We start from the raw sequence: 25,590 nt of genomic DNA on the forward strand, positions 1-25,590 counted from the left end.
CGGTGGAGGACAGGACCAGTGTGTGTTCGGCCCCTACAGCCACATCCTGTATAAACACGTCAGACAGAGCTGGTACCACCTGGGGACGGTTGTGGTTCCTGGCCCGGCCCTCGGGCAGCCCTATGAGTCGGTCTGTAGACAGGGGGGGGACACAGGAGGGTTGATGAGGGGTGTTACAGGCTAACAAAGACACATTCTGTATGTTATGTCTAAAGTAGACCGGATATTTTTTTGTCAAGAATCAAGATGATGATAGAAACGCAGAACTAGAGTAACAGACAACACTGAGAGAATATGCTTTGTTTTTCCTCAGCATGTTCTATTATATTCTATATCTGTTGAAACTGAACAGTGTGTGGTGTATCATATCCAGACCTTGTCCGAACGTGTACACGTTGCCATCTTTAGTGAGGACAACAGAGAACTGAGTTCCACAGGACACCTTCTTGATGCCGAGGCCACAGAGAACGTCCACCTTCTGTGGAACAACAACAACAACAACAACGTGATTCACACACAACTGGAATATGACTTGGTGATGTGGCGCTGCAAGAGACAATATACACAGAATATACACACTATACTATAGACAGAATATACACAGAATATACACAGAATGTACACACTATACTATAGACAGAATATACACAGAATATACACAGAATATACACACTATACTATAGACAGAATATACACAGAATATACACACTATACTATAGACAGAATATACACAGAATATACACACTATACTATAGACAGAATATACACAGAATATACACAGAATATACACACTATACTATACACAGAATGTACACAGAATATACACAGAATATACACACTATACTATAGACAGAATATAGACAGAATATAGACAGAATATACACACTATACTATAGACAGAATATACACAGAATATACTATAGACAGAATATACAGACAGAATATACACAGAATATACACACTATACTATAGACAGAATATACACAGAATATACTATAGACAGAATATACAGACAGAATATACACACTATACTATAGACAGAATATACACAGAATATACACACTATACTATAGACAGAATATACACAGAATATACAGACAGAATATACACACTATACTATAGACAGAATATACACAGAATATACTATAGACAGAATATACAGACAGAATATACACAGAATATACACACTATACTATACACAGAATATACTATAGACAGAATATACAGACAGAATATACACACTATACTATAGACAGAATATACACAGAATATACACACTATACTATAGACAGAATATACACAGAATATAGACAGAATATACTATAGACAGAATATACACAGAATACACACACTATACTATAGACAGAATATACACAGAATATACTATAGACAGAATATACACACTATACTATAGACAGAATATACAGACAGAATATACAGACAGAATATACACAGAATATAGACAGAATATACTATAGACAGAATATACAGACAGAATATACACACTATACTATAGACAGAATATACACAGAATATACACACTATACTATAGACAGAATATACACAGAATATACTATAGACAGAATATACAGACAGAATATACACACTATACTATAGACAGAATATACACAGAATATACACAGAATATACACACTATACTATAGACAGAATATACACAGAATATAGACAGAATATAGACAGAATATACTATAGACAGAATATACACAGAATACACACACTATACTATAGACAGACTATACACAGAATATACTATAGACAGAATATACACACTATACTATAGACAGAATATACAGACAGAATATACACAGAATATAGACAGAATATACTATAGACAGAATATACACACTATACTATAGACAGAATATACACAGAATATACACACTATACTATAGACAGAATATACACAGAATATACAGACAGAATATACACAGAATATACACACTATACTATAGACAGAATACACACAGAATATACTATAGACAGAATATACACAGAATATACACACTATACTATAGACAGAATATACACAGAATATAGACAGAATATACTAGACAGAATATACACACTATACTATAGACAGAATATACACAGAATATACTATAGACAGATTATACACAGAATATACTATAGACAGAATATACACAGAATATACTATAGACAGAATATACAAAGAATATACTATAGACAGAATATACACAGAATATACACAGAATATACTATAGACAGAATATACACAGCATATACTATAGACAGAATATAGACAGAATATACTATAGACAGAATATATACAGAATATACTATAGACAGAATATACACAGAATATACTGACAGAATATACTACCAACAGAATATACAACCGCCAGAATACAAAGAATATACACAGAATATACTATAGACAGAATATACTATAGACAGAATATACTGACAGAATATAAACAGAATATACTATAGACAGAATATAGACAGAATATACTATACACAGAATATACACACTATACTATAGCCAGAATATACACAGAATATACTATAGACAGAATATACAAAGAATATACTATAGACAGAATATACACAGAATATTCTATAGACAGAATATACACAGAATATACTATAGACAGAATATAGACAGAATATACTATAGAGAGAATATACTATAGACAGAATATACACAGAATATACTATAGACAGAATATACTATAGACAGAATATACAAAGAATATACACAGAATATACTATAGACAGAATATACTATAGACAGAATATAGACAGAATATAAACAGAATATACTATAGACAGAATATACACAGAATATACTATAGACAGAATATACACACTATACTATAGACAGAATATAGACAGAATATACTATAGACAAAATATACTATAGACAGAATATACACAGAATATACTATAGACAGAATATACACAGAATATACACAGAATATACTAGAAAGAATATATACAGAATATACTAGACAGAATATACACAGAATATACTGACAGAATATAAACAGAATATACAACCGCCAGAATATACTACCGCCAGAATATAAACAGAATATACAACCGCCAGAATATACTACCGCCAGAATATACTACCAACAGAATATACAACCGCCAGAATATACAACCGCCAGAATATACTACCGCCAGAATATACTACCGCCAGAATATACTACCGCCAGAATATACTACCGCCAGAATATAAACAGAATATACTACCAACAGAATATACAACCGCCAGAATATACTACCGCCAGAATATACTACCGCCAGAATATACTACCGCCAGAATATACTACTACTGTACATACCTGAGGAACAGACTGACAGTCAACACTACCGTACATACCTGAGGTGAGGACTTGGCGGTAGAATTCCCCAGGCCCAGTTTCCCGTAGTCTCCGTCTCCGAAGGCCCACACCATCATTCCATCGGCGGAGACGGCTACGGTGTGATTCAGACCACACGCCACCTGGGAACCGGACAGAACCAGACCTGGGTCAGATGGTTCAATACCTGAACTGTGTTTGACGTGGTTTACCTGACACAACGAAACCAAATGCTTTCAGAGAATGTGTTTTTTATGCTATTATATTGTGATTGTTAGTGTATCTCACCTGTCTGATCTGGTATCTGTTAGTGTATATTACCTGGTATCTGTTAGTGTATATTACCTGGTATCTGTTAGTGTATATTACCTGGTATCTGTTAGTGTATCTCACCTGTCCGACCTGGTATCTGTTAGTGTATATTACCTGGTATCTGTTAGTGTATCTCACCTGTCTGATCTGGTATCTGTTAGTGTATATTACCTGGTATCTGTTAGTGTATATTACCTGGTATCTGTTAGTGTATATTACCTGGTATCTGTTAGTGTATCTCACCTGTCCGACCTGGTATCTGTTAGTGTATATTACCTGGTATCTGTTAGTGTATATTACCTGGTATCTGTTAGTGTATATTACCTGGTATCTGTTAGTGTATCTCACCTGTCTGATCTGGTATCTGTTAGTGTATATTACCTGGTATCTGTTAGTGTATATTACCTGGTATCTGTTAGTGTATATTACCTGTTATCTGTTAGTGTATATTACCTGGTATCTGTTAGTGTATATAACCTGGTTTCTGTTAGTGTATATTACCTGGTTTCTGTTAGTGTATCTCACCTGTCCGACCTGGTATCTGTTAGTGTATATTACCTGGTATCTGTTAGTGTATATTACCTGGTTTCTGTTAGTGTATCTCACCTGTCCGACCTGGTATCTGTTAGTGTATATTACCTGGTATCTGTTAGTGTATATTACCTGGTATCTGTTAGTGTATATTACCTGGTATCTGTTAGTGTATCTCACCTGTCTGATCTGGTATCTGTTAGTGTATCTCACCTGGTATCTGTTAGTGTATATTACCTGGTATCTGTTAGTGTATATTACCTGGTATCTGTTAGTGTATATTACCTGGTATCTGTTAGTGTATATTACCTGGTATCTGTTAGTGTATATTACCTGGTATCTGTTAGTGTATCTCACCTGTCTGATCTGGTATCTGTTAGTGTATCTCACCTGGTATCTGTTAGTGTATATTACCTGGTATCTGTTAGTGTATATTACCTGGTATCTGTTAGTGTATATTACCTGGTATCTGTTAGTGTATATAACCTGGTTTCTGTTAGTGTATATTACCTGGTTTCTGTTAGTGTATCTCACCTGTCCGACCTGGTATCTGTTAGTGTATATTACCTGGTATCTGTTAGTGTATATTACCTGGTTTCTGTTAGTGTATCTCACCTGTCCGACCTGGTATCTGTTAGTGTATATTACCTGGTATCTGTTAGTGTATATTACCTGGTATTTTTTTTTTATTTATTTCACCTTTATTTAACCAGGTAAGCAAGTTGAGAACAAGTTCTCATTTACAATTGCGACCTGGCCAAGATAAAGCAAAGCAGTTCGACACATACAACGACACAGAGTTACACATGGAGTAAAACAAACATACAGTCAATAATACAGTAAAAAAAAAACAAGTCTATATACAATGTGAGCAAATTAGGTGAGAAGGGAGGTAAAGGCAAAAAAGGCCATGGTGGCAAAGTAAATACAATATAGCAAGTAAAACACTGGAATGGTAGTATTGCAATGGAAGAATGTGCAAAGTAGAAATAAAAATAATGGGGTGCAAAGGAGCAAAATAAATAAATAAATTAAATACAGTTAGGAAAGAGGTAGTTGTTTGGGCTAAATTATAGGTGGGCTATGTACAGGTGCAGTAATCTGTAAGATGCTCTGACAGTTGGTGTTTAAAGCTAGTGAGGGAGATAAGTGTTTCCAATTTAAGAGATTTTTGTAGTTCGTTCCAGTCATTGGCAGCAGAGAACTGGAAGGAGAGGCGGCCAAAGAAAGAATTGGTTTTGGGGGTGACTAGAGATATACCTGCTGGAGCGTGTGCTACAGGTGGGAGATGCTATGGTGACCAGCGAGCTGAGATAAGGGGGACTTTACCTAGCAGGGTCTTGTAGATGACATGGAGCCAGTGGGTTTGGCGACGAGTATGAAGCGAGGGCCAGCCAACGAGAGCGTACAGGTCGCAATGGTGGGTAGTATATGGGGCTTTGGTGACAAAACGGATAGCACTGTGATAGACTGCATCCAATTTGTTGAGTAGGGTATTGGAGGCTATTTTGTAAATGACATCGCCAAAGTCGAGGATTGGTAGGATGGTCAATTTTACAAGGGTATGTTTGGCAGCATGAGTGAAGGATGCTTTGTTGCGAAATAGGAAGCCAATTCTAGATTTAACTTTGGATTGGAGATGTTTGATATGGGTCTGGAAGGAGAGTTTACAGTCTAACCAGACACCTAAGTATTTGTAGTTGTCCACGTATTCTAAGTCAGAGCCGTCCAGAGTAGTGATGTTGGACAGGCGGGTAGGTGCAGGTAGCGATCGGTTGAAGAGCATGCATTTAGTTTTACTTGTATTTAAGAGCAATTGGAGGCCACGGAAGGAGAGTTGTATGGCATTGAAGCTTGCCTGGAGGGTTGTTAACACAGTGTCCAAAGAAGGGCCGGAAGTATACAGGATGGTGTCGTCTGCGTAGAGGTGGATCAGAGACTCACCAGCAGCAAGAGCAACATCATTGATGTATACAGAGAAGAGAGTCGGTCCAAGAATTGAACCCTGTGGCACCCCATAGAGACTGCCAGAGGTCCGGACAGCAGACCCTCCGATTTGACACACTGAACTCTATCAGAGAAGTAGTTGGTGAACCAGGCGAGGCAATCATTTGAGAAACCAAGGCTGTCGAGTCTGCCGATAAGGATGTGGTGGTTGACAGAGTCGAAAGCCTTGGCCAGATCAATGAATACGGCTGCACAGTAATGTTTCTTATCGATGGCGGTTAAGATATCGTTTAGGACCTTGAGCGTGGCTGAGGTGCACCCATGACCAGCTCTGAAACCAGATTGCATAGCAGAGAAGGTATGGTGAGATTCGAAATGGTCGGTAATCTGTTTGTTGACTTGGCTTTCAAGACCTTAGAAAGGCATGGTAGGATAGATATAGGTCTGTAGCAGTTTGGGTCAAGAGTGTCCCCCTTTGAAGAGGGGGATGACCGCAGCTGCTTTCCAATCTTTGGGAATCTCAGATGACAAGAAAGAGAGGTTGAACAGGCTAGTAATAGGGGTGGCAACAATTTCGGCAGATAATTTTAGAAAGAAAGGGTCCAGATTGTCTAGCCCGGCTGATTTGTAGGGGTCCAGATTTTTCAGCTCTTTCAGAACTTCAGCTGAATGGATTTGGGAGAAGGAGAAATGGGGAAGGCTTGGGCGAGTTGCTGTTGGGGGTGCAGTGCTGTTGACCGGGGTAGGAGTTGCCAGGTGGAAAGCATGGCCAGCCGTAGAAAAATGCTTATTGAAATTCTCAATTATGGTGGATTTATCAGTGGTGACAGTGTTTCCTATCTTCAGTGCAGTGGGCAGCTGGGAGGAGGTGTTCTTATTCTCCATGGACTTTACAGTGTCCCAGAACTTTTTAGAGTTAGTGTTGCAGGAAGCAAATTTCTGCTTGAAAAAGCTAGCCTTGGCTTTTCTAACTGCCTGTGTATAACGGTTTCTAGCTTCCCTGAACAGCTGCATATCACGGGGCTGTTCGATGCTAATGCAGAACGCCATAGGATGTTTTTGTGTTGGTTAAGGGCAGTCAGGTCTGGGGAGAACCAAGGGCTATATCTGTTCCTGGTTCTAATTTTCTTGAATGGGGCATGTTTATTTAAGATTGTTAGGAAGGCATTTTTAAAAATATCCAGGCATCCTCTACTGACGGGATGAGATCAATATCCTTCCAGGACACCCCGGCCAGGTCGATTAGAAAGGCCTGCTCGCTGAAGTGTTTCAGGGAGCGTTTTACAGTGATGAGTGGAGGTCGTTTGACCGCTGACCCATTACGGATGCAGGCAATGAGGCAGTGATCGCTGAGATCTTGGTTGAAGACAGCAGAGGTGTATTTAGAGGGGAAGTTGGTTAGGATGATATCTATGAGGGTGCCCGTGTTTAAGGCTTTGGGGGGGTACCTGGTAGGTTCATTGATAATTTGTGTGAGATTGAGGGCATCAAGTTTAGATTGTAGGATGGCTGGGGTGTTAAGCATGTTCCAGTTTAGGTCGCCTAGCAGCACGAGCTCTGAAGATAGATGGGGGCAATCAGTTCACATATGGTGTCCAGAGCACAGCTGGGAGCAGAGGGTGGTCTATAGCAGGCGGCAACGGTGAGAGACTTGTTTTTAGAGAGGTGGATTTTTAAAAGTAGAAGTTCAAATTGTTTGGGTACAGACCTGGATAGTAGGACAGAACTCTGCAGGCTATCTTTGCAGTAGATTGCAACACCGCCCCCTTTAGCAGTTCTATCTTGTCTGAAAATGTTGTAGTTTGGAATTAAAATTTCTGAATTTTTGGTGGTCTTCCTAAGCCAGGATTCAGACACAGCTAGAACATCCGGGTTGGCAGAGTGTGCTAAAGCAGTGAAAAGAACAAACTTAGGGAGGAGGCTTCTAATGTTAACATGCATGAAACCAAGGCTATTACGGTTACAGAAGTCATCAAAAGAGAGCGCCTGGGGAATAGGAGTGGAGCTAGGCACTGCAGGGCCTGGATTCACCTCTACATCGCCAGAGGAACATAGGAGGAGAAGAATAAGGGTACGGCTAAAAGCAATAAGAATTGGTCGTCTAGAACGTCTGGAACAGAGAGTAAAAGGAGGTTTCTGGGGGCGATAAAATAGCATCAAGGTATAATGTACAGACAAAGGTATGGTAGGATGTGAGTACAGTGGAGGTAAACCTAGGTATTGAGTGATGAAGAGAGAGATATTGTCTCTAGAAACATTGAAACCAGGAGATGTCATTGCATGTGTGGGTGGTGGAAATAATAAGTTGGATAAGGTATAGTGAGCAGGACTAGAGGCTCTGCAGTGAAATAAGCCAATAAACACTAACCAGAACAGCAATGGACAAGACATATTGACATTAAGGAGAGGCATCCTTAGTCGAAAGTGATCAAAAGGGTCCAGGGAGTGGAGAGGTTGGTTTGGGGGTCACGGCGATTTAGACAGCTAGCCAGGACATCGGTAGCAAGCTAGCATAGGATGGAGGTCTGTTGTTAGCCACCTCTTGCGTTCCGTCAATAGATTAGTGGAGTTCCGTGTTGTAGAGGGGATTAGTCCAAATCACACAACAACAAAAAAAATAAAAACAATAGATATAGTTATAGAGGCCCAAGAAGAAACATGTTAATAATAAAAATAAATAAATTGTCCGATTGTCTATTCTGAGAGCATCCGGTAAGACAGCTAACGGTTAGCAGGCCGCAGATGGGCATTCAGGTAACGTCGCGACGGAGGAGCCAGCCGGATCTCCTTCGGGTAGATAACGTCGGCAGTCCAGTTGTGAGGGCCCGGAGGGGCTCCGTGTAGGCAGTAAAACGGGTCCGGATAGGTGACTGCAGCCCAGGAGTGATTGACGGAGCTCAGGAGTGGTTGACGGAGCTCGCTAGCTCCGGAGTAATTGATGTTTGCTCCGGAATCGACGAAAGCAGATAGACACACGGATAGCAGCCAGCTAGCTGTGAGATCCGGGAGTGAATGTCCAGAGAGCAGTATCTGTTAGTGTATCTCACCTGTCTGATCTGGTATCTGTTAGTGTATATTACCTGGTATCTGTTAGTGTATATTACCTGGTATCTGTTAGTGTATCTCACCTGGTATCTGTTAATGTATCTCACCTGTCTGATCTGGTATCTGTTAGTGTATATTACCTGGTATCTGTTAGTGTATATTACCTGGTATCTGTTAGTGTATCTCACCTGGTATCTGTTAGTGTATCTCACCTGGTATCTGTTAGTGTATATTACCTGGTATCTGTTAGTGTATATTACCTGGTATCTGTTAGTGTATATTACCTGGTATCTGTTAGTGTATATTACCTGGTATCTGTTAATGTATCTCACCTGTCTGATCTGGTATCTGTTAGTGTATATTACCTGGTATCTGTTAGTGTATATTACCTGGTATCTGTTAGTGTATCTCACCTGTCCGACCTGGTATCTGTTAGTGTATATTACCTGGTATCTGTTAGTGTATCTCACCTGTCCGACCTGGTATCTGTTAGTGTATCTCACCTGTCCGACCTGGTATCTGTTAGTGTATATTACCTGGTACCTGTTAGTGTATCTCACCTGTCCGACCTGGTACCCCTCCAACGCAGTGACCTTCTCAGGGAGCTTCTTGTTGGAGGTGTTTCCCAGCCCCAGCCTGCCATAGTCCCCGTTCCCAAAGGAGAACAGCCTCCCATCAGCGGTCACCACCGCGGAGTGCTTGAACCCGCAGGACATCTGACCACAGAGGAAACGTTGATGAACATGGGAACAACAGCCAATCAGAACAAGAGGCTTTTAAAAAAAAAAAGAAGGAGTGACTTTGCAGATAGAAGGGAAATGTTTTTGAACCAACCTGTAGAACCTCTACATGACAGTAGACTACAGTCTATTACAGTAGAGATACTGACCTGTAGAACCTCTACATGACAGTAGACTACAGTCTATTACAGTAGAGATACTGACCTGTAGAACCTCTAAATGACAGTAGACTACAGTCTATTACAGTAGAGATACTGACCTGTATTGTAGAACCTCTACATGACAGTAGACTACAGTCTATTACAGTAGAGATACTGACCTGTAGAACCTCTACATGACAGTAGACTACAGTCTATTACAGTAGAGATACTGACCTGTAGAACCTCTAAATGACAGTAGACTACAGTCTATTACAGTAGAGATACTGACCTGTAGAACCTCTACATGACAGTAGACTACAGTCTATTACAGTAGAGATACTGACCTATAGAACCTCTACATGACAGTAGACTACAGTCTATTACAGTAGAGATACTGACATGTAGAACCTCTACATGACAGTAGACTACAGTCTATTACAGTAGAGATACTGACCTGTAGAACCTCTACATGACAGTAGACTACAGTCTATTACAGTAGAGATACTGACCTGTAGAACCTCTACATGACAGTAGACTACAGTCTATTACAGTAGAGATACTGACCTGTAGAACCTCTACATGACAGTAGACTACAGTCTATTACAGTAGAGATACTGACCTGTAGAACCTCTACATGACAGTAGACTACAGTCTATTACAGTAGAGATACTGACCTGTAGACCTCTACATGACAGTAGACTACAGTCTATTACAGTAGAGATACTGACCTGTAGAACCTCTACATGACAGTAGACTACAGTCTATTACAGTAGAGATACTGACCTGTAGAACCTCTACATGACAGTAGACTACAGTCTATTACAGTAGAGATACTGACCTGTAGAACCTCTACATGACAGTAGACTACAGTCTATTACAGTAGAGATACTGACCTGTAGAACCTCTACATGACAGTAGACTACAGTCTATTACAGTAGAGATACTGACCTGTAGAACCTCTACATGACAGTAGACTACAGTCTATTACAGTAGAGATACTGACCTGTAGAACCTCTAAATGACAGTAGACTACAGTCTATTACAGTAGAGATACTGACCTGTATTGTAGAACCTCTACATGACAGTAGACTACAGTCTATTACAGTAGAGATACTGACCTGTAGAACCTCTACATGACAGTAGACTACAGTCTATTACAGTAGAGATACTGACCTGTAGAACCTCTACATGACAGTAGACTACAGTCTATTACAGTAGAGATACTGACCTGTAGAACCTCTAAATGACAGTAGACTACAGTCTATTACAGTAGAGATACTGACCTGTAGAACCTCTACATGACAGTAGACTACAGTCTATTACAGTAGAGATACTGACCTGTAGAACCTCTACATGACAGTAGACTACAGTCTATTACAGTAGAGATACTGACCTGTAGAACCTCTACATGACAGTAGACTACAGTCTATTACAGTAGAGATACTGACCTGTAGAACCTCTACATGACAGTAGACTACAGTCTATTACAGTAGAGATACTGACCTGTAGAACCTCTACATGACAGTAGACTACAGTCTATTACAGTAGAGATACTGACCTGTAGACCCTCTACATGACAGTAGACTACAGTCTATTACAGTAGAGATACTGACCTGTAGAACCTCTAAATGACAGTAGAGATACTGACCTGTAGAACCTCTACATGACAGTAGACTACAGTCTATTACAGTAGAGATACTGACCTGTAGAACCTCTACATAACAGTAGACTACAGTCTATTACAGTAGAGATACTGACCTGTAGAACCTCTACATGACAGTAGACTACAGTCTATTACAGTAGAGATACTGACCTGTAGAACCTCTACATGACAGTAGAGATACTGACCTGTAGAACCTCTACATGACAGTAGACTACAGTCTATTACAGTAGAGATACTGACCTGTAGAACCTCTACATGACAGTAGACTACAGTCTATTACAGTAGAGATACTGACCTGTAGAACCTCTAAATGACAGTAGACTACAGTCTATTACAGTAGAGATACTGACCTGTAGAACCTCTACATGACAGTAGACTACAGTCTATTACAATAGAGATACTGACCTATAGAACCTCTAAATGACAGTAGACTACAGTCTATTACAGTAGAGATACTGACCTGTAGAATCTCTAAATGACAGTAGACTACAGTCTATTACAGTAGAGATACTGACCTGTAGAACCTCTACATGACAGTAGACTACAGTCTATTACAGTAGAGATACTGACCTGTAGAACCTCTAAATGACAGTAGACTACAGTATATTACAGTAGAGATACTGACCTGTAGAACCTCTACATGACAGTAGAGATACTGACCTGTAGAACCTCTACATGACAGTAGACTACAGTCTATTACAGTAGAGATACTGACCTGTAGAACCTCTACATGACAGTAGACTACAGTCTATTACAGTAGAGATACTGACCTGTAGAACCTCTAAATGACAGTAGACTACAGTCTATTACAGTAGAGATACTGACCTGTATTGTAGAACCTCTACATGACAGTAGACTACAGTCTATTACAGTAGAGATACTGACCTGTAGAACCTCTACATGACAGTAGACTACAGTCTATTACAGTAGAGATACTGACCTGTAGAACCTCTAAATGACAGTAGACTACAGTCTATTACAGTAGAGATACTGACCTGTAGAACCTCTACATGACAGTAGACTACAGTCTATTACAGTAGAGATACTGACCTGTAGAACCTCTACATGACAGTAGACTACAGTCTATTACAGTAGAGATACTGACCTGTAGAACCTCTACATGACAGTAGACTACAGTCTATTACAGTAGAGATACTGACCTGTAGAACCTCTACATGACAGTAGACTACAGTCTATTACAGTAGAGATACTGACCTGTAGAACCTCTACATGACAGTAGACTACAGTCTATTACAGTAGAGATACTGACCTGTAGACCCTCTACATGACAGTAGACTACAGTCTATTACAGTAGAGATACTGACCTGTAGAACCTCTACATGACAGTAGACTACAGTCTATTACAGTAGAGATACTGACCTGTAGAACCTCTACATGACAGTAGAGATACTGACCTGTAGAACCTCTACATGACAGTAGACTACAGTCTATTACAGTAGAGATACTGACCTGTAGAACCTCTACATGACAGTAGACTACAGTCTATTACAGTAGAGATACTGACCTGTAGAACCTCTAAATGACAGTAGACTACAGTCTATTACAGTAGAGATACTGACCTGTAGAACCTCTACATGACAGTAGACTACAGTCTATTACAATAGAGATACTGACCTATAGAACCTCTAAATGACAGTAGACTACAGTCTATTACAGTAGAGATACTGACCTGTAGAATCTCTAAATGACAGTAGACTACAGTCTATTACAGTAGAGATACTGACCTGTAGAACCTCTACATGACAGTAGACTACAGTCTATTACAGTAGAGATACTGACCTGTAGAACCTCTAAATGACAGTAGACTACAGTATATTACAGTAGAGATACTGACCTGTAGAACCTCTACATGACAGTAGAGATACTGACCTGTAGAACCTCTACATGACAGTAGACTACAGTCTATTACAGTAGAGATACTGACCTGTAGAACCTCTACATGACAGTAGACTACAGTCTATTACAGTAGAGATACTGACCTGTAGAACCTCTAAATGACAGTAGACTACAGTCTATTACAGTAGAGATACTGACCTGTATTGTAGAACCTCTACATGACAGTAGACTACAGTCTATTACAGTAGAGATACTGACCTGTAGAACCTCTACATGACAGTAGACTACAGTCTATTACAGTAGAGATACTGACCTGTAGAACCTCTAAATGACAGTAGACTACAGTCTATTACAGTAGAGATACTGACCTGTAGAACCTCTAAATGACAGTAGACTACAGTCTATTACAGTAGAGATACTGACCTGTAGAACCTCTACATGACAGTAGAGATACTGACCTGTAGAACCTCTACATGACAGTAGACTACAGTCTATTACAGTAGAGATACTGACCTGTAGAACCTCTACATGATAGTAGACTACAGTCTATTACAGTAGAGATACTGACCTGTAGACCCTCTACATGACAGTAGACTACAGTCTATTACAGTAGAGATACTGACCTGTAGAACCTCTAAATGACAGTAGAGATACTGACCTGTAGAACCTCTACATGACAGTAGACTACAGTCTATTACAGTAGAGATACTGACCTGTAGAACCTCTAAATGACAGTAGACTACAGTCTATTACAGTAGAGATACTGACCTGTAGAACCTCTACATGACAGTAGACTACAGTCTATTACAGTAGAGATACTGACCTGTAGAACCTCTAAATGAGAGTAGAGATACTGACCTGTAGAACCTCTAATTCGATCTGTTGGTTCACGTACCTGCACCACCTCCTCTCCCTGCACCACCTCCTCTCCCTGCACCACCTCCTCTCCCTGCACCACCTCCTCTCCCTGCACCACCTCCTCTCCCTGCAGGGATCTGTTGGTTCACGTACCTGCACCACCTCCTCTCCCTGCAGGGATCTGTTGGTTCACGTACCTGCACCACCTCCTCTCCCTGCACCCCCTCCTCTCCCTGCACCACCTCCTCTCCCTGCACCACCTCCTCTCCCTGCAGGGATCTGTTGGTTCACGTACCTGCACCACCTCCTCTCCCTGCACCACCTCCTCTCCCTGCACCACCTCCTCTCCCTGCACCACCTCCTCACCCAGCACCACCTCCTCTCCCTACAGGGATCTGTTGGTTCACCTACCTGCACCACCTCCTCTCCCAGCACCACCACCTCTCCCTACAGGGATCTGTTGGTTCACGTACCTGCACCTCCTCCTCTCCCTGCACCACCTCCTCTCCCTGCACCACCTCCTCTCCCTGCACCACCTCCTCTCCCTGCAGGGATCTGTTGGTTCACGTACCTGCACCACCTCCTCTCCCTGCACCACCTCCTCTCCCTGCACCACCTCCTCTCCCTGCACCACCTCCTCTCCCTGCACCACCTCCTCTCCCTGCACCACCTCCTCTCCCTGCAGGGATCTGTTGGTTCACGTACCTGCACCACCTCCTCTCCCTGCACCACCTCCTCTCCCTGCACCACCTCCTCTCCCTGCACCACCTCCTCTACCTGCACCACCTCCTCTCCCTGCACCACCTCCTCTACCTGCACCACCTCCTCTCCCTGCACCACCTCCTCTCCCTGCACCACCTCCTCTCCCTGCAGGGATCTGTTGGTTCACGTACCTGCACCACCTCCTCTACCTGCACCACCTCCTCTCCCTGCACCACCTCCTCTCCCTGCACCACCTCCTCTCCCTGCACCACCTCCTCTCCCTGCACCACCTCCTCTCCCTGATTTGTTGGTTCACGTACCTGCACCACCTCCTCTCCCTGCAGGGCTTCGATCTGTCGCGGTCGTCTCTGGCGGTCACTGTTCCCGTGTCCCAGCTTCCCGTAGTCTCCGTCTCCCCAGCTGAACACCTCGCCACTCTCTGTCAGCGCCATGGAGTGGCCGTCGCTGCCACACGACGTCACCAGCTGGGTTACCACAAAGCCTGGGGGACGGACGGACAGAGAGACAGACAGCTGGGTCACCACAAAGCCTGGGGGACGGACGGACAGAGAGACAGACAGCTGGGTCACCACAAAGCCTGGGGGACGGACAGAGAGACAGATTGCTGGGTCACCACAAAGCCTGGGGGGGACAGAGAGACAGACAGCTGGGTCACCACAAAGCTTGGGGGGGGACAGAGAGACAGACAGCTGGGTCACCACAAAGCCTGGGGGGGACAGAGAGACAGACAGCTGGGTCACCACAAAGCCTGGGGACGGGACGGACAGAGAGACGGACAGAGAGACAGACAGAGAGAAATGTTGGAGCTACGGTCCCATTAACAGACAGCACCACAAAGCCTTGGGGGGGGGGGGGACAGAGAAACAGACATGTTGGAGCTACTGCAGCGGGGTAATTTCCTCCTCTGTTTCCTTATCAGTGAAAAGGAAAGGAAGGGGACAAGGAGAGGAAGGGGACAAGGAGAGTGAGGGGACAAGGAGAGGAAGGGGACAAGGAGAGGAAGGGGACAAGGAGAGGAAGGGGACAAGGAGAGGAAGGAGACAAGGAGAGGAAGGAGACAAGGCGAGGAAGGGGACAAATAAAGGAAGAGGACAAGGAGAGGAAGGGGACATATAAAGGAAGAGGACAAGGAGAGGAAGGGGACAAGGAGAGGAAGGAGACAAGGAGAGGAAGGGGACAAGTAGAGGAAGGGAACAAGGAGAGGAAGGGGACATATAAAGGAAGAGGACAAGGAGAGGAAGGGGACAAGGAGAGGAAGGAGACAAGGAGAGGAAGGGGACAAGGAGAGGAAGGGGACAAGGAGAGGAAGGGGACAAATAAAGGAAGAGGACAAGGAGAGGAAGGAGACAAGGAGAGGAAGGGGACATGGAGAGGAAGGAGACAAGGAGAGGAAGGGGACAAGGAGAGGAAGGAGACAAGGAGAGGAAGGAGACAAGGAAAGGAAGGAGACAAGGAGAGGAAGGTGACAAGGAGAGGAAGGGGACAAGGAGAGGAAGGGGACAAGGAGAGGAAGGAGACAAGGAGAGGAAGGGGACAAGGAGAGGAAGGGGACATGGAGAGGAAGGAGACAAGGAGAGGAAGGGGACAAGGAGAGGAAGGAGACAAGGAGAGGAAGGGGACAAGGAAAGGAAGGGGACAAGGAGAGGAAGGGGACAAGGAGAGGAAGGGGACATGGAGAGGAAGGAGACAAGGAGAGGAAGGGGACAAGGAGAGGAAGGGGACATGGAGAGGAAGGAGACAAGGAGAGGAAGGGGACAAGGAGAGGAAGGGGACAAATAAAGGAAGAGGACAAGGAGAGGAAGGAGACAAGGAGAGGAAGGGGACAAGGAGAGGAAGGGGACATGGAGAGGAAGGAGACAAGGAGAGGAAGGGGACAAGGAGAGGAAGGAGACAAGGAGAGGAAGGGGACAAGGAAAGGAAGGGGACAAGGAGAGGAAGGGGACAAGGAGAGGAAGGGGACAAGGAGAGGAAGGGGACAAGGAGAGGAAGGAGACAAGGAGAGGAAGGGGACAAGGAAAGGAAGGGGACAAGGAGAGGAAGGAGACAAATAAAGGAAGAGGACAAGGAGAGGAAGGAGACAAGGAGAGGAAGGGGACAAGGAGAGGAAGGGGACAAGGAGAGGAAGGGGACATGGAGAGGAAGGAGACAAGGAGAGGAAGGGGACAAGGAGAGGAAGGGGACAAGGAGAGGAAGGGGACAAGGAGAGGAAGGGGACAAGGAGAGGAAGGGGACAAATAAAGGAAGAGGACAAGGAGAGGAAGGGGACAAGGAGAGGAAGGAGACAAGGAGAGGAAGGGGACAAGTAGAGGAAGGGGACAAGGAGAGGAAGGGGACAAATAAAGGAAGAGGACAAGGAGAGGAAGGAGACAAGGAGAGGAAGGGGACAAGGAGAGGAAGGGGACAAGGAGAGGAAGGGGACAAATAAAGGAAGGGGACAAGGAGAGGAAGGGGACAAGGAGAGGAAGGAGACAAGGAGAGGAAGGGGACAAGTAGAGGAAGGGGACAAGGAGAGGAAGGGGACAAATAAAGGAAGAGGACAAATAAAGGAAGAGGACAAGGAGAGGAAGGAGACAAGGAGAGGAAGGGGACAAGGAGAGGAAGGGGACAAGGAGAGGAAGGGGACAAATAAAGGAAGGGGACAAGGAGAGGAAGGAGACAAGGAGAGGAAGGGGACAAGTAGAGGAAGGGGACAAGGAGAGGAAGGGGACAAATAAAGGAAGAGGACAAGGAGAGGAAGGAGACAAGTAGAGGAAGGGGACAAGTAGAGGAAGGGAACAAGGAGAGGAAGGAGACAAGGAGAGGAAGGGGACAAGGAAAGGAAGGGGACAAGGAGAGGAAGGAGACAAGGAGAGGAAGGGGACAAGGAGAGGAAGGGGACAAATAAAGGAAGAGGACAAGGAGAGGAAGGGGACAAGGAGAGGAAGGAGCCAAGGAGAGGAAGGGGACAAGGAAAGGAAGGGGACAAATAGATGAAAGGGACAAGGAGAGGAAGGGGACAAGGAGAGGAATGGGACAAGGAGAGGAAGGAGACAATTAGAGGTAGGAGACAAGGAGAGGAAGTAGACAAGGAGAGGAAGGGGACAAGGAGAGGAAGGGGACAAATAAAGGAAGGGGACAAGGAGAGGAAGGAGACAAAGGAGACAAGTAGAGAAAGGAGACAAGTACAAGAAGGAGACAAGGAGAGGAAGGAGACAAGGAGAGGAAGGAGACAAGGAGAGGAAGGAGACAAGTAGAGGAAGGAGACAAGTAGAGGAAGGAGACAAGTAGAGGAAGGGGACAAGTAGAGGAAGGGGACAAGGAGAGGAAGGAGACAAGGAGAGGAAGGGGACAAGGAGAGGAAGGGGACAAGGAGAGGAAGGGGACAAGTAGAGGAAGGAGACAAGTAGAGGAAGGAGACAAGTAGAGGAAGCCACTCTAGACCATTGAGACACAGTCCTCCATAGCGTACCTTGCAGGGCTGAGATGACGGTGAGGACATGCAGATCATCAGAGTTGCCCTGACCCAGTCTGCCGTAGCTGCCCTCCCCACAGGCTAACACTGTCCCGTTAGCCTGAATCACAAACGTACAGTTCTGACCACACACCACCTAGAGAGAGAGAGAGAGAGAGAGAGAGAGAGAGAGAGAGAGAGAGAGAGAGAAGAGAGACAGAGAGAGACAGAGAGAGAGAGAGACAGAGAGAGACAGAGAGAGAGAGAGAGAGAGAGAGAGAGAGAGAGAGAGAGAGAGAGAGAGAGAGAGAGACAGAGAGAAAGAGACAGAGAGAGAGAGAGAAAGAGACAGAGAAAGAGAGAGAAAGAGAGAGAGACAGAGAGAGACAGAGAGAGAGAGAGACAGAGAGACAGAGAGACAGAGAGACAGAGAAAGACAGAGAGAGACAGAGAGAGAGACAGAGAAAGACAGAGAGAGAGACAGAGAGAGACAGACAGAGAGAGAGAGAGAGAGAGAGAGAGAGAGACAGAGAGAGAGAGAGACACAGAGAGAGAGAGAGAGAGAGAGAGAGAGAGGGCAGAGGGGGGAGAAGAGTTCTGTTCACAACATGACAAACAGAGAACACCTGACCACAATCATTTAGAACAGGACTGACCAGTCCACCTGGTCATGCTGCTGCTCCAGGTTCAACTGTTCTGCCTGCGGCTATGGAACCCTGACCTGTTCACCGGACGTGCTACCTGTCCCAGACCTGCTGTTTTCAACTCTCCAGAGACAGCAGGAGCGGTAGAGATACTCTGAATGATCGGCTATGAAAAGCCAACTGACATTTACTCCTGAGGTGCTGACCTGCTGCACCCTCTACTACTGTGATTATTCATATCTGACCCTGCTGGTCATTTATGAACATTTGAACATCTTGGCCATGTTCTGTTATAATCTCAACCCGGCACAGCCAGAAGAGGACTGGCCACCCCACATAGCCTGGTTCCTCTCTAGGTTTCTTCCTAGGTTCTGGCCTTTCTAGGGAGTTTTTCCTAGCCACTGTGCTTCTACACCTGCATTGCTTGCTATTCGGGGTTTTAGGCTGGGTTTCTGTACAGCACTTTGAGATATCAGCTGATGTACGAAGGGCTATATAAATACATTTGATTTGATTGATCGTGTCCGTCTACCTGTTGTGCCTGTGAGAAGGAGGGTGCGTTGGTGGGCACCAGGATGTTTCTGCCAGCCTCTGCCAGCTGGCCGTGTCGACCAGCTCCCCACAGGAACACATCACACTTCCCTCCCAGGTGCCAGTCCTGGAGACAACAGGAACACAGAGAGCTCATTGTCTGTCACAACAGAGGCCATTCAACATCTACCTTTTACCACAGGACAACAACAACGACGAGTCTGGGATTATCACATTTCAATTCAACGTGTCTCTTCAAAGTACCTGAACGACAGTGTCCAACATGTAATAGAGACCAGAAACAAACGAGAAAACATTCCTGAACCAACACTGAAGACATCTTACCTCAGGTCTGGAGGTGGCCCACGACATGATTTGTTCATCCATACCAGAACCCCATGTACTGTTGTCCTGTACAGACAAGAGAGATGTAATCTATACCAGAACCACATGCACTGTTGTCCTGAACAGAGAGATTTAATCTATACCAGAACCACATGTACTGTTGTCCTGTACAGAGAGATTTAATCTATACCAGAACCACATGTCCTGTTGTCCTGTACAGAGAGATGTAATCTATACCAGAACCACATGTACTGTTGTCCTGTACAGAGAGATGTAATCTATACCAGAACCACATGTACTGTTGTCCTGTACAGACAAGAGAGATGTAATCTATACCAGAACCACATGTACTGTTGTCCTGTACAGAGAGATGTAATCTATACCAGAACCACATGTACTGTTGTCCTGTACAGACAAGAGAGATTTCATCTATACCAGAACCACATGTACTGTTGTCCTGTACAGAGAGAGAGATTTAATCTATACCAGAACCACATGTACTGTTGTCCTGTACAGAGAGAGAGATTTAATCTATACCAGAACCTATAATCTATACCAGAATCTATACAAAATGTTGGTTATATCTTAGAGAGACAAGTCAGCTTCTAGCCCAAATGTTGGTGACATCTTAAAGACAAGTCAGCTTCTAGTCCAAATGTTGGTTACATCTTAGAGAGACAAGTCAGCTTCTAGTCCAAATGTTGGTTACATCTTAGAGACAAGTCAGCTTCTAGTCCAAATGTTGGTTACATCTTAAAGAAAAGTCAGCTTCTAGTCCAAATGCTGGTTACATCTTCAAGACAAGTCAGCTTCTAGTCCAAATGTTGGTTACATCTTCAAGACAAGTCAGCTTCTAGTCCAAATGTTGGTTACATCTTAGAGAGACAAGTCAGCTTCTAGTCAAAATGTTGGTTACATCTTAGAGAGACAAGCCAGCTTCCAGTCCAAATGTTGGTTACATCTTAGAGAGACAAGTCAGCTTCTAGTCCAAATGTTGGTTACATCTTAGAGAGACAAGTCAGCTTCTAGCCCAAATGTTGGTTACATGCTGCTAAAGCCACTTTCTACCACTCTAAAGTCCAAGCATCTGCCTCTAACCCTAGGAAGCTCTTTGCCACCTTCTCCTCCCTCCTGAATCCTCCTCCCCCTCCCCCCCCCTCCTCCCTCTCTGCAGATGACTTCGTCAACCATTTTGAAAAGAAGGTCGACGACATCCGATCCTCGTTTGCTAAGTCAAACGGCACCGCTGGTTCTGCTCACACTGCCCTACCCTGTGCTCTGACCTCTTTCTCCCCTCTCTCTCCAGATGAAATCTCGCGTCTTGTGACGGCCGGCCGCCCAACAACCTGCCCGCTTGACCCTATTCCCTCCTCTCTTCTCCAGACCATTTCCGGAGACCTTCTCCCTTACCTCACCTCGCTCATCAACTCATCCCTGACCGCTGGCTACGTCCCTTCTGTCTTCAAGAGAGCGAGAGTTGCACCCCTTCTGAAAAAACCTACACTCGATCCCTCCGATGTCAACAACTACAGACCAGTATCCCTTCTTTCTTTTCTCTCCAAAACTCTTGAACGTGCCGTCCTTGGCCAGCTCTCCCGCTATCTCTCTCAGAATGACCTTCTTGATCCAAATCAGTCAGGTTTCAAGACTAGTCATTCAACTGAGACTGCTCTTCTCTGTATCACGGAGGCCCTCCGCACTGCTAAAGCTAACTCTCTCTCCTCTGCTCTCATCCTTCTAGACCTATCGGCTGCCTTCGATACTGTGAACCATCAGATCCTCCTCTCCACCCTCTCCGAGTTGGGCATCTCCGGCGCGGCCCACGCTTGGATTGCGTCCTACCTGACAGGTCGCTCCTACCAGGTGGCGTGGCGAGAATCTGTCTCCTCACCACGCGCTCTCACCACTGGCGTCCCCAGGGCTCTGTTCTAGGCCCTCTCCTATTCTCGCTATACACCAAGTCACTTGGCTCTGTCATAACCTCACATGGTCTCTCCTATCATTGCTATGCAGACGACACACAATTAATCTTCTCCTTTCCCCCTTCTGATGACCAGATGGCGAATCGCATCTCTGCATGTCTGGCAGACATATCAGTGTGGATGACGGATCACCACCTCAAGCTGAACCTCGGCAAGACGGAGCTGCTCTTCCTCCCGGGGAAGGACTGCCCGTTCCATGATCTCGCCATCACGGTTGACAACTCCATTGTGTCCTCCTCTCAGAGCGCTAAGAACCTTGGCGTGATCCTGGACAACACCCTGTCGTTCTCAACTAACATCAAGGCGGTGGCCCGTTCTTGTAGGTTCATGCTCTACAACATCCGCAGAGTACGACCCTGCCTCACACAGGAAGCAGCGCAGGTCCTAATCCAGGCACTTGTCATCTCCCGTCTGGATTACTGCAACTCGCTGTTGGCTGGGCTCCCTGCCTGTGCCATTAAACCCCTACAACTCATCCAGAACGCCGCAGCCCGTCTGGTGTTCAACCTTCCCAAGTTCTCTCACGTCACCCCGCTCCTCCGCTCTCTCCACTGGCTTCCAGTTGAAGCTCGCATCCGCTACAAGACCATGGTGCTTGCCTACGGAGCTGTGAGGGGAACGGCACCTCAGTACCTCCAGGCTCTGATCAGGCCCTACACCCAAACAAGGGCACTGCGTTCATCCACCTCTGGCCTGCTCGCCTCCCTACCACTGAGGAAGTACAGTTCCCGCGCAGCCCAGTCAAAACTGTTCGCTGCTCTGGCCCCCCAATGGTGGAACAAACTCCCTCACGACGCCAGGACAGCGGAGTCAATCACCACCTTCCGGAGACACCTGAAACCCCACCTCTTTCAGGAATACCTAGGATAGGATAAAGTAATCCTTCTCACCCCCCTTAAAAGATTTAGATGCACTATTGTAAAGTGGCTGTTCCACTGGATGTCTTAAGGTGAACGCACCAATTTGTAAGTCGCTCTGGATAAGAGCGTCTGCTAAATGACTTAAATGTAAATGTAAATCTTAAAGAGCGATTGAATGCCCCTGATTCCGCATGTCTTGCGGGTGCAGCAGTTCCTGCTGTTCCCCCCCATGAGACGCCATAGGAGCAAAGACAGTAACACTTCCTCATGAGACGCAATAGGAACAAAGACAGTAACACTTCCTCATGAGACGCCATAGGAACAAAGACAGCAACACTTCCTCATGAGACGCCACAGGAACAAAGACAGTAACACTTCCTCATGAGACGCCACAGGAACAAAGACAGTAACACTTCCTCATGAGACGCCACAGGAACAAAGACAGTAACACTTCCTCATGAGACGCCACAGGAACAAAGACAGTAACACTTCCTCATGAGACGCCACAGGAACAAAGACAGTAACACTTCCTCATGAGACGCCACAGGAACAAAGACAGTAACACTTCCTCATGAGACGCCACAGGAACAAAGACAGTAACACATCCTCATGAGACGCCACAGGAACAAAGACAGTAACACTTCCTCATGAGACGCCACAGGAACAAAGACAGTAACACTTCCTCATGAGACGCAATAGTAACAAAGACAGTAACACTTCCTCATGAGACGCCACAGGAACAAAGACAGTAACACTTCCTCATGAGACGCCACAGGAACAAAGACAGTAACACTTCCTCATGAGACGCAATAGGAACAAAGACAGTAACACTTCCTCATGAGACGCCACAGGAACAAAGACAGTAACACTTCCTCATGAGACGCCACAGGAACAAAGACAGTAACACTTCCTCATGAGACGCAATAGGAACAAAGACAGTAACACTTCCTCATGAGACGCCACAGGAACAAAGACAGTAACACTTCCTCATGAGACGCCACAGGAACAAAGACAGTAACACTTCCTCATGAGACGCCATAGGAACAAAGACAGTAACACTTCCTCATGAGACGCCATAGGAACAAAGACAGTAACACTTCCTCATGAGACGCCATAGGAACAAAGACAGTAACACTTCCTCATGAGACGCCACAGGAACAAAGACAGTAACACTTCCTCATGAGACGCCACAGGAACAAAGACAGTAACACTTCCTCATGAGACAGTAACACTTCCTCATGAGACGCCACAGGAACAAAGACAGTAACACTTCCTCATGAGACGCCACAGGAACAAAGACAGTAACACTTCCTCATGAGACGCCACAGGAACAAAGACAGTAACACTTCCTCATGAGACGCCACAGGAACAAAGACAGTAACACTTCCTCATGAGACGCCACAGGAACAAAGACAGTAACACTTCCTCATGAGACGCCACAGGAACAAAGACAGTAACACTTCCTCATGAGACGCCACAGGAACAAAGACAGTAACACTTCCTCATGAGACGCCACAGGAACAAAGACAGTAACACTTCCTCATGAGACGCCACAGGAACAAAGACAGTAACACTTCCTCATGAGACGCCACAGGAACAAAGACAGTAACACTTCCTCATGAGACGCCACAGGAACAAAGACAGTAACACTTCCTCATGAGACGCCACAGGAACAAAGACAGTAACACTTCCTCATGAGACGCCACAGGAACAAAGACAGTAACACTTCCTCATGAGACGCCACAGGAACAAAGACAGTAACACTTCCTCAAAATAGTCTAAGAATTTAATGAAAGATAACTCAAGAAATCTGTCATTAATTTAGACAGGTTTTTTTTGCAGAGGAGATTTTAGTCGTGCATTTTATCTGTCTATAGTATTTGGTGCAGTATTTCTCAAGTTAAAATAAAACGTGTGCCGTGTTTCCTTGTGTGCCGTGTTTCCTTCAAGTCCTGACCAACTCTTGTACTCAAATTTACAGAACTCTTGTTTTTGGAAAAATACTGACTTTACAGACCAAAAATAAACCTACTTACACTTTTTAGGACATTTGAACTAATATAGATATATATTAGTATAGTTATATTATATAAGGCGTTTTCAACCAGAGAAGTTGGTTCCACAGTTGTACTTTTAAAGATCCACTCCGTCAGAGCTACAGAGGTTCATTGTCTTCTGTAGAAACCTCACCATGAGAAGGACCATCTCCTCCTTGGGTACAGGCTCCAGGTCGGGAACAGCAAAGGCCTCTGGGAACGTGTTGCCCCGAGCCAGGGCCTCCGCTGCCTTCACCGTGGTGGAGAAGCAGTCTAGCCACGCCCACTCGCCGGGTGACCAGGTACAGGTGGCTGGCTCCAGGGGACAGAGGCGGAGGTGGGGGGGGACAGGAGGGGAACATAGGAGCTGATCCAGGTGTAACCCCACGGCCAGGGAGGCCAGGCACTGCATGTAGGGGCTGTGGACTAGCTGTTCTCCACACACTACGTGGGGCTGGAGGACCAAACAGGAAGTACACATTTAGACGTGGGTGTTATAACATATGTTATGGTAACCGCTGACTACGACAACCAACTACGGTGAAAACAACTAGGATTAAAAAAGGAAGTAGGTAGGCTATAGACAGTTATGATCT

General features: G+C 44.8%; 1 protein-coding gene across 2 annotated transcripts in view; it reads right to left on the reverse strand.

Moving 5' to 3' along the window:
- The window catches only part of LOC115121511 (probable E3 ubiquitin-protein ligase HERC1), a 45,132-nt gene that overhangs the window by 2,920 nt on the left and 16,622 nt on the right, over nucleotides 1-25,590 (reverse strand). For both annotated transcript variants that reach the window (XM_065012487.1, XM_065012486.1), the window contains exons 6-14: nucleotides 25,149-25,448; nucleotides 20,117-20,182; nucleotides 19,773-19,898; nucleotides 18,615-18,753; nucleotides 15,466-15,647; nucleotides 9,746-9,901; nucleotides 3,371-3,493; nucleotides 376-478; nucleotides 1-132 (exon numbers count right to left, since the gene is read on the reverse strand). The exon at nucleotides 1-132 is cut by the window's left edge and continues 482 nt beyond it. In XM_065012487.1, the coding sequence (XP_064868559.1) occupies nucleotides 1-132; nucleotides 376-478; nucleotides 3,371-3,493; nucleotides 9,746-9,901; nucleotides 15,466-15,647; nucleotides 18,615-18,753; nucleotides 19,773-19,898; nucleotides 20,117-20,182; nucleotides 25,149-25,448 (1,327 nt within the window). The remainder of the gene's footprint in view (nucleotides 133-375; nucleotides 479-3,370; nucleotides 3,494-9,745; nucleotides 9,902-15,465; nucleotides 15,648-18,614; nucleotides 18,754-19,772; nucleotides 19,899-20,116; nucleotides 20,183-25,148; nucleotides 25,449-25,590) is intronic.

The sequence above is a fragment of the Oncorhynchus nerka genome, linkage group LG27, assembly GCF_034236695.1.
Source record: "Oncorhynchus nerka isolate Pitt River linkage group LG27, Oner_Uvic_2.0, whole genome shotgun sequence".
Taxonomy (NCBI): Eukaryota; Metazoa; Chordata; class Actinopteri; order Salmoniformes; family Salmonidae; genus Oncorhynchus; species Oncorhynchus nerka.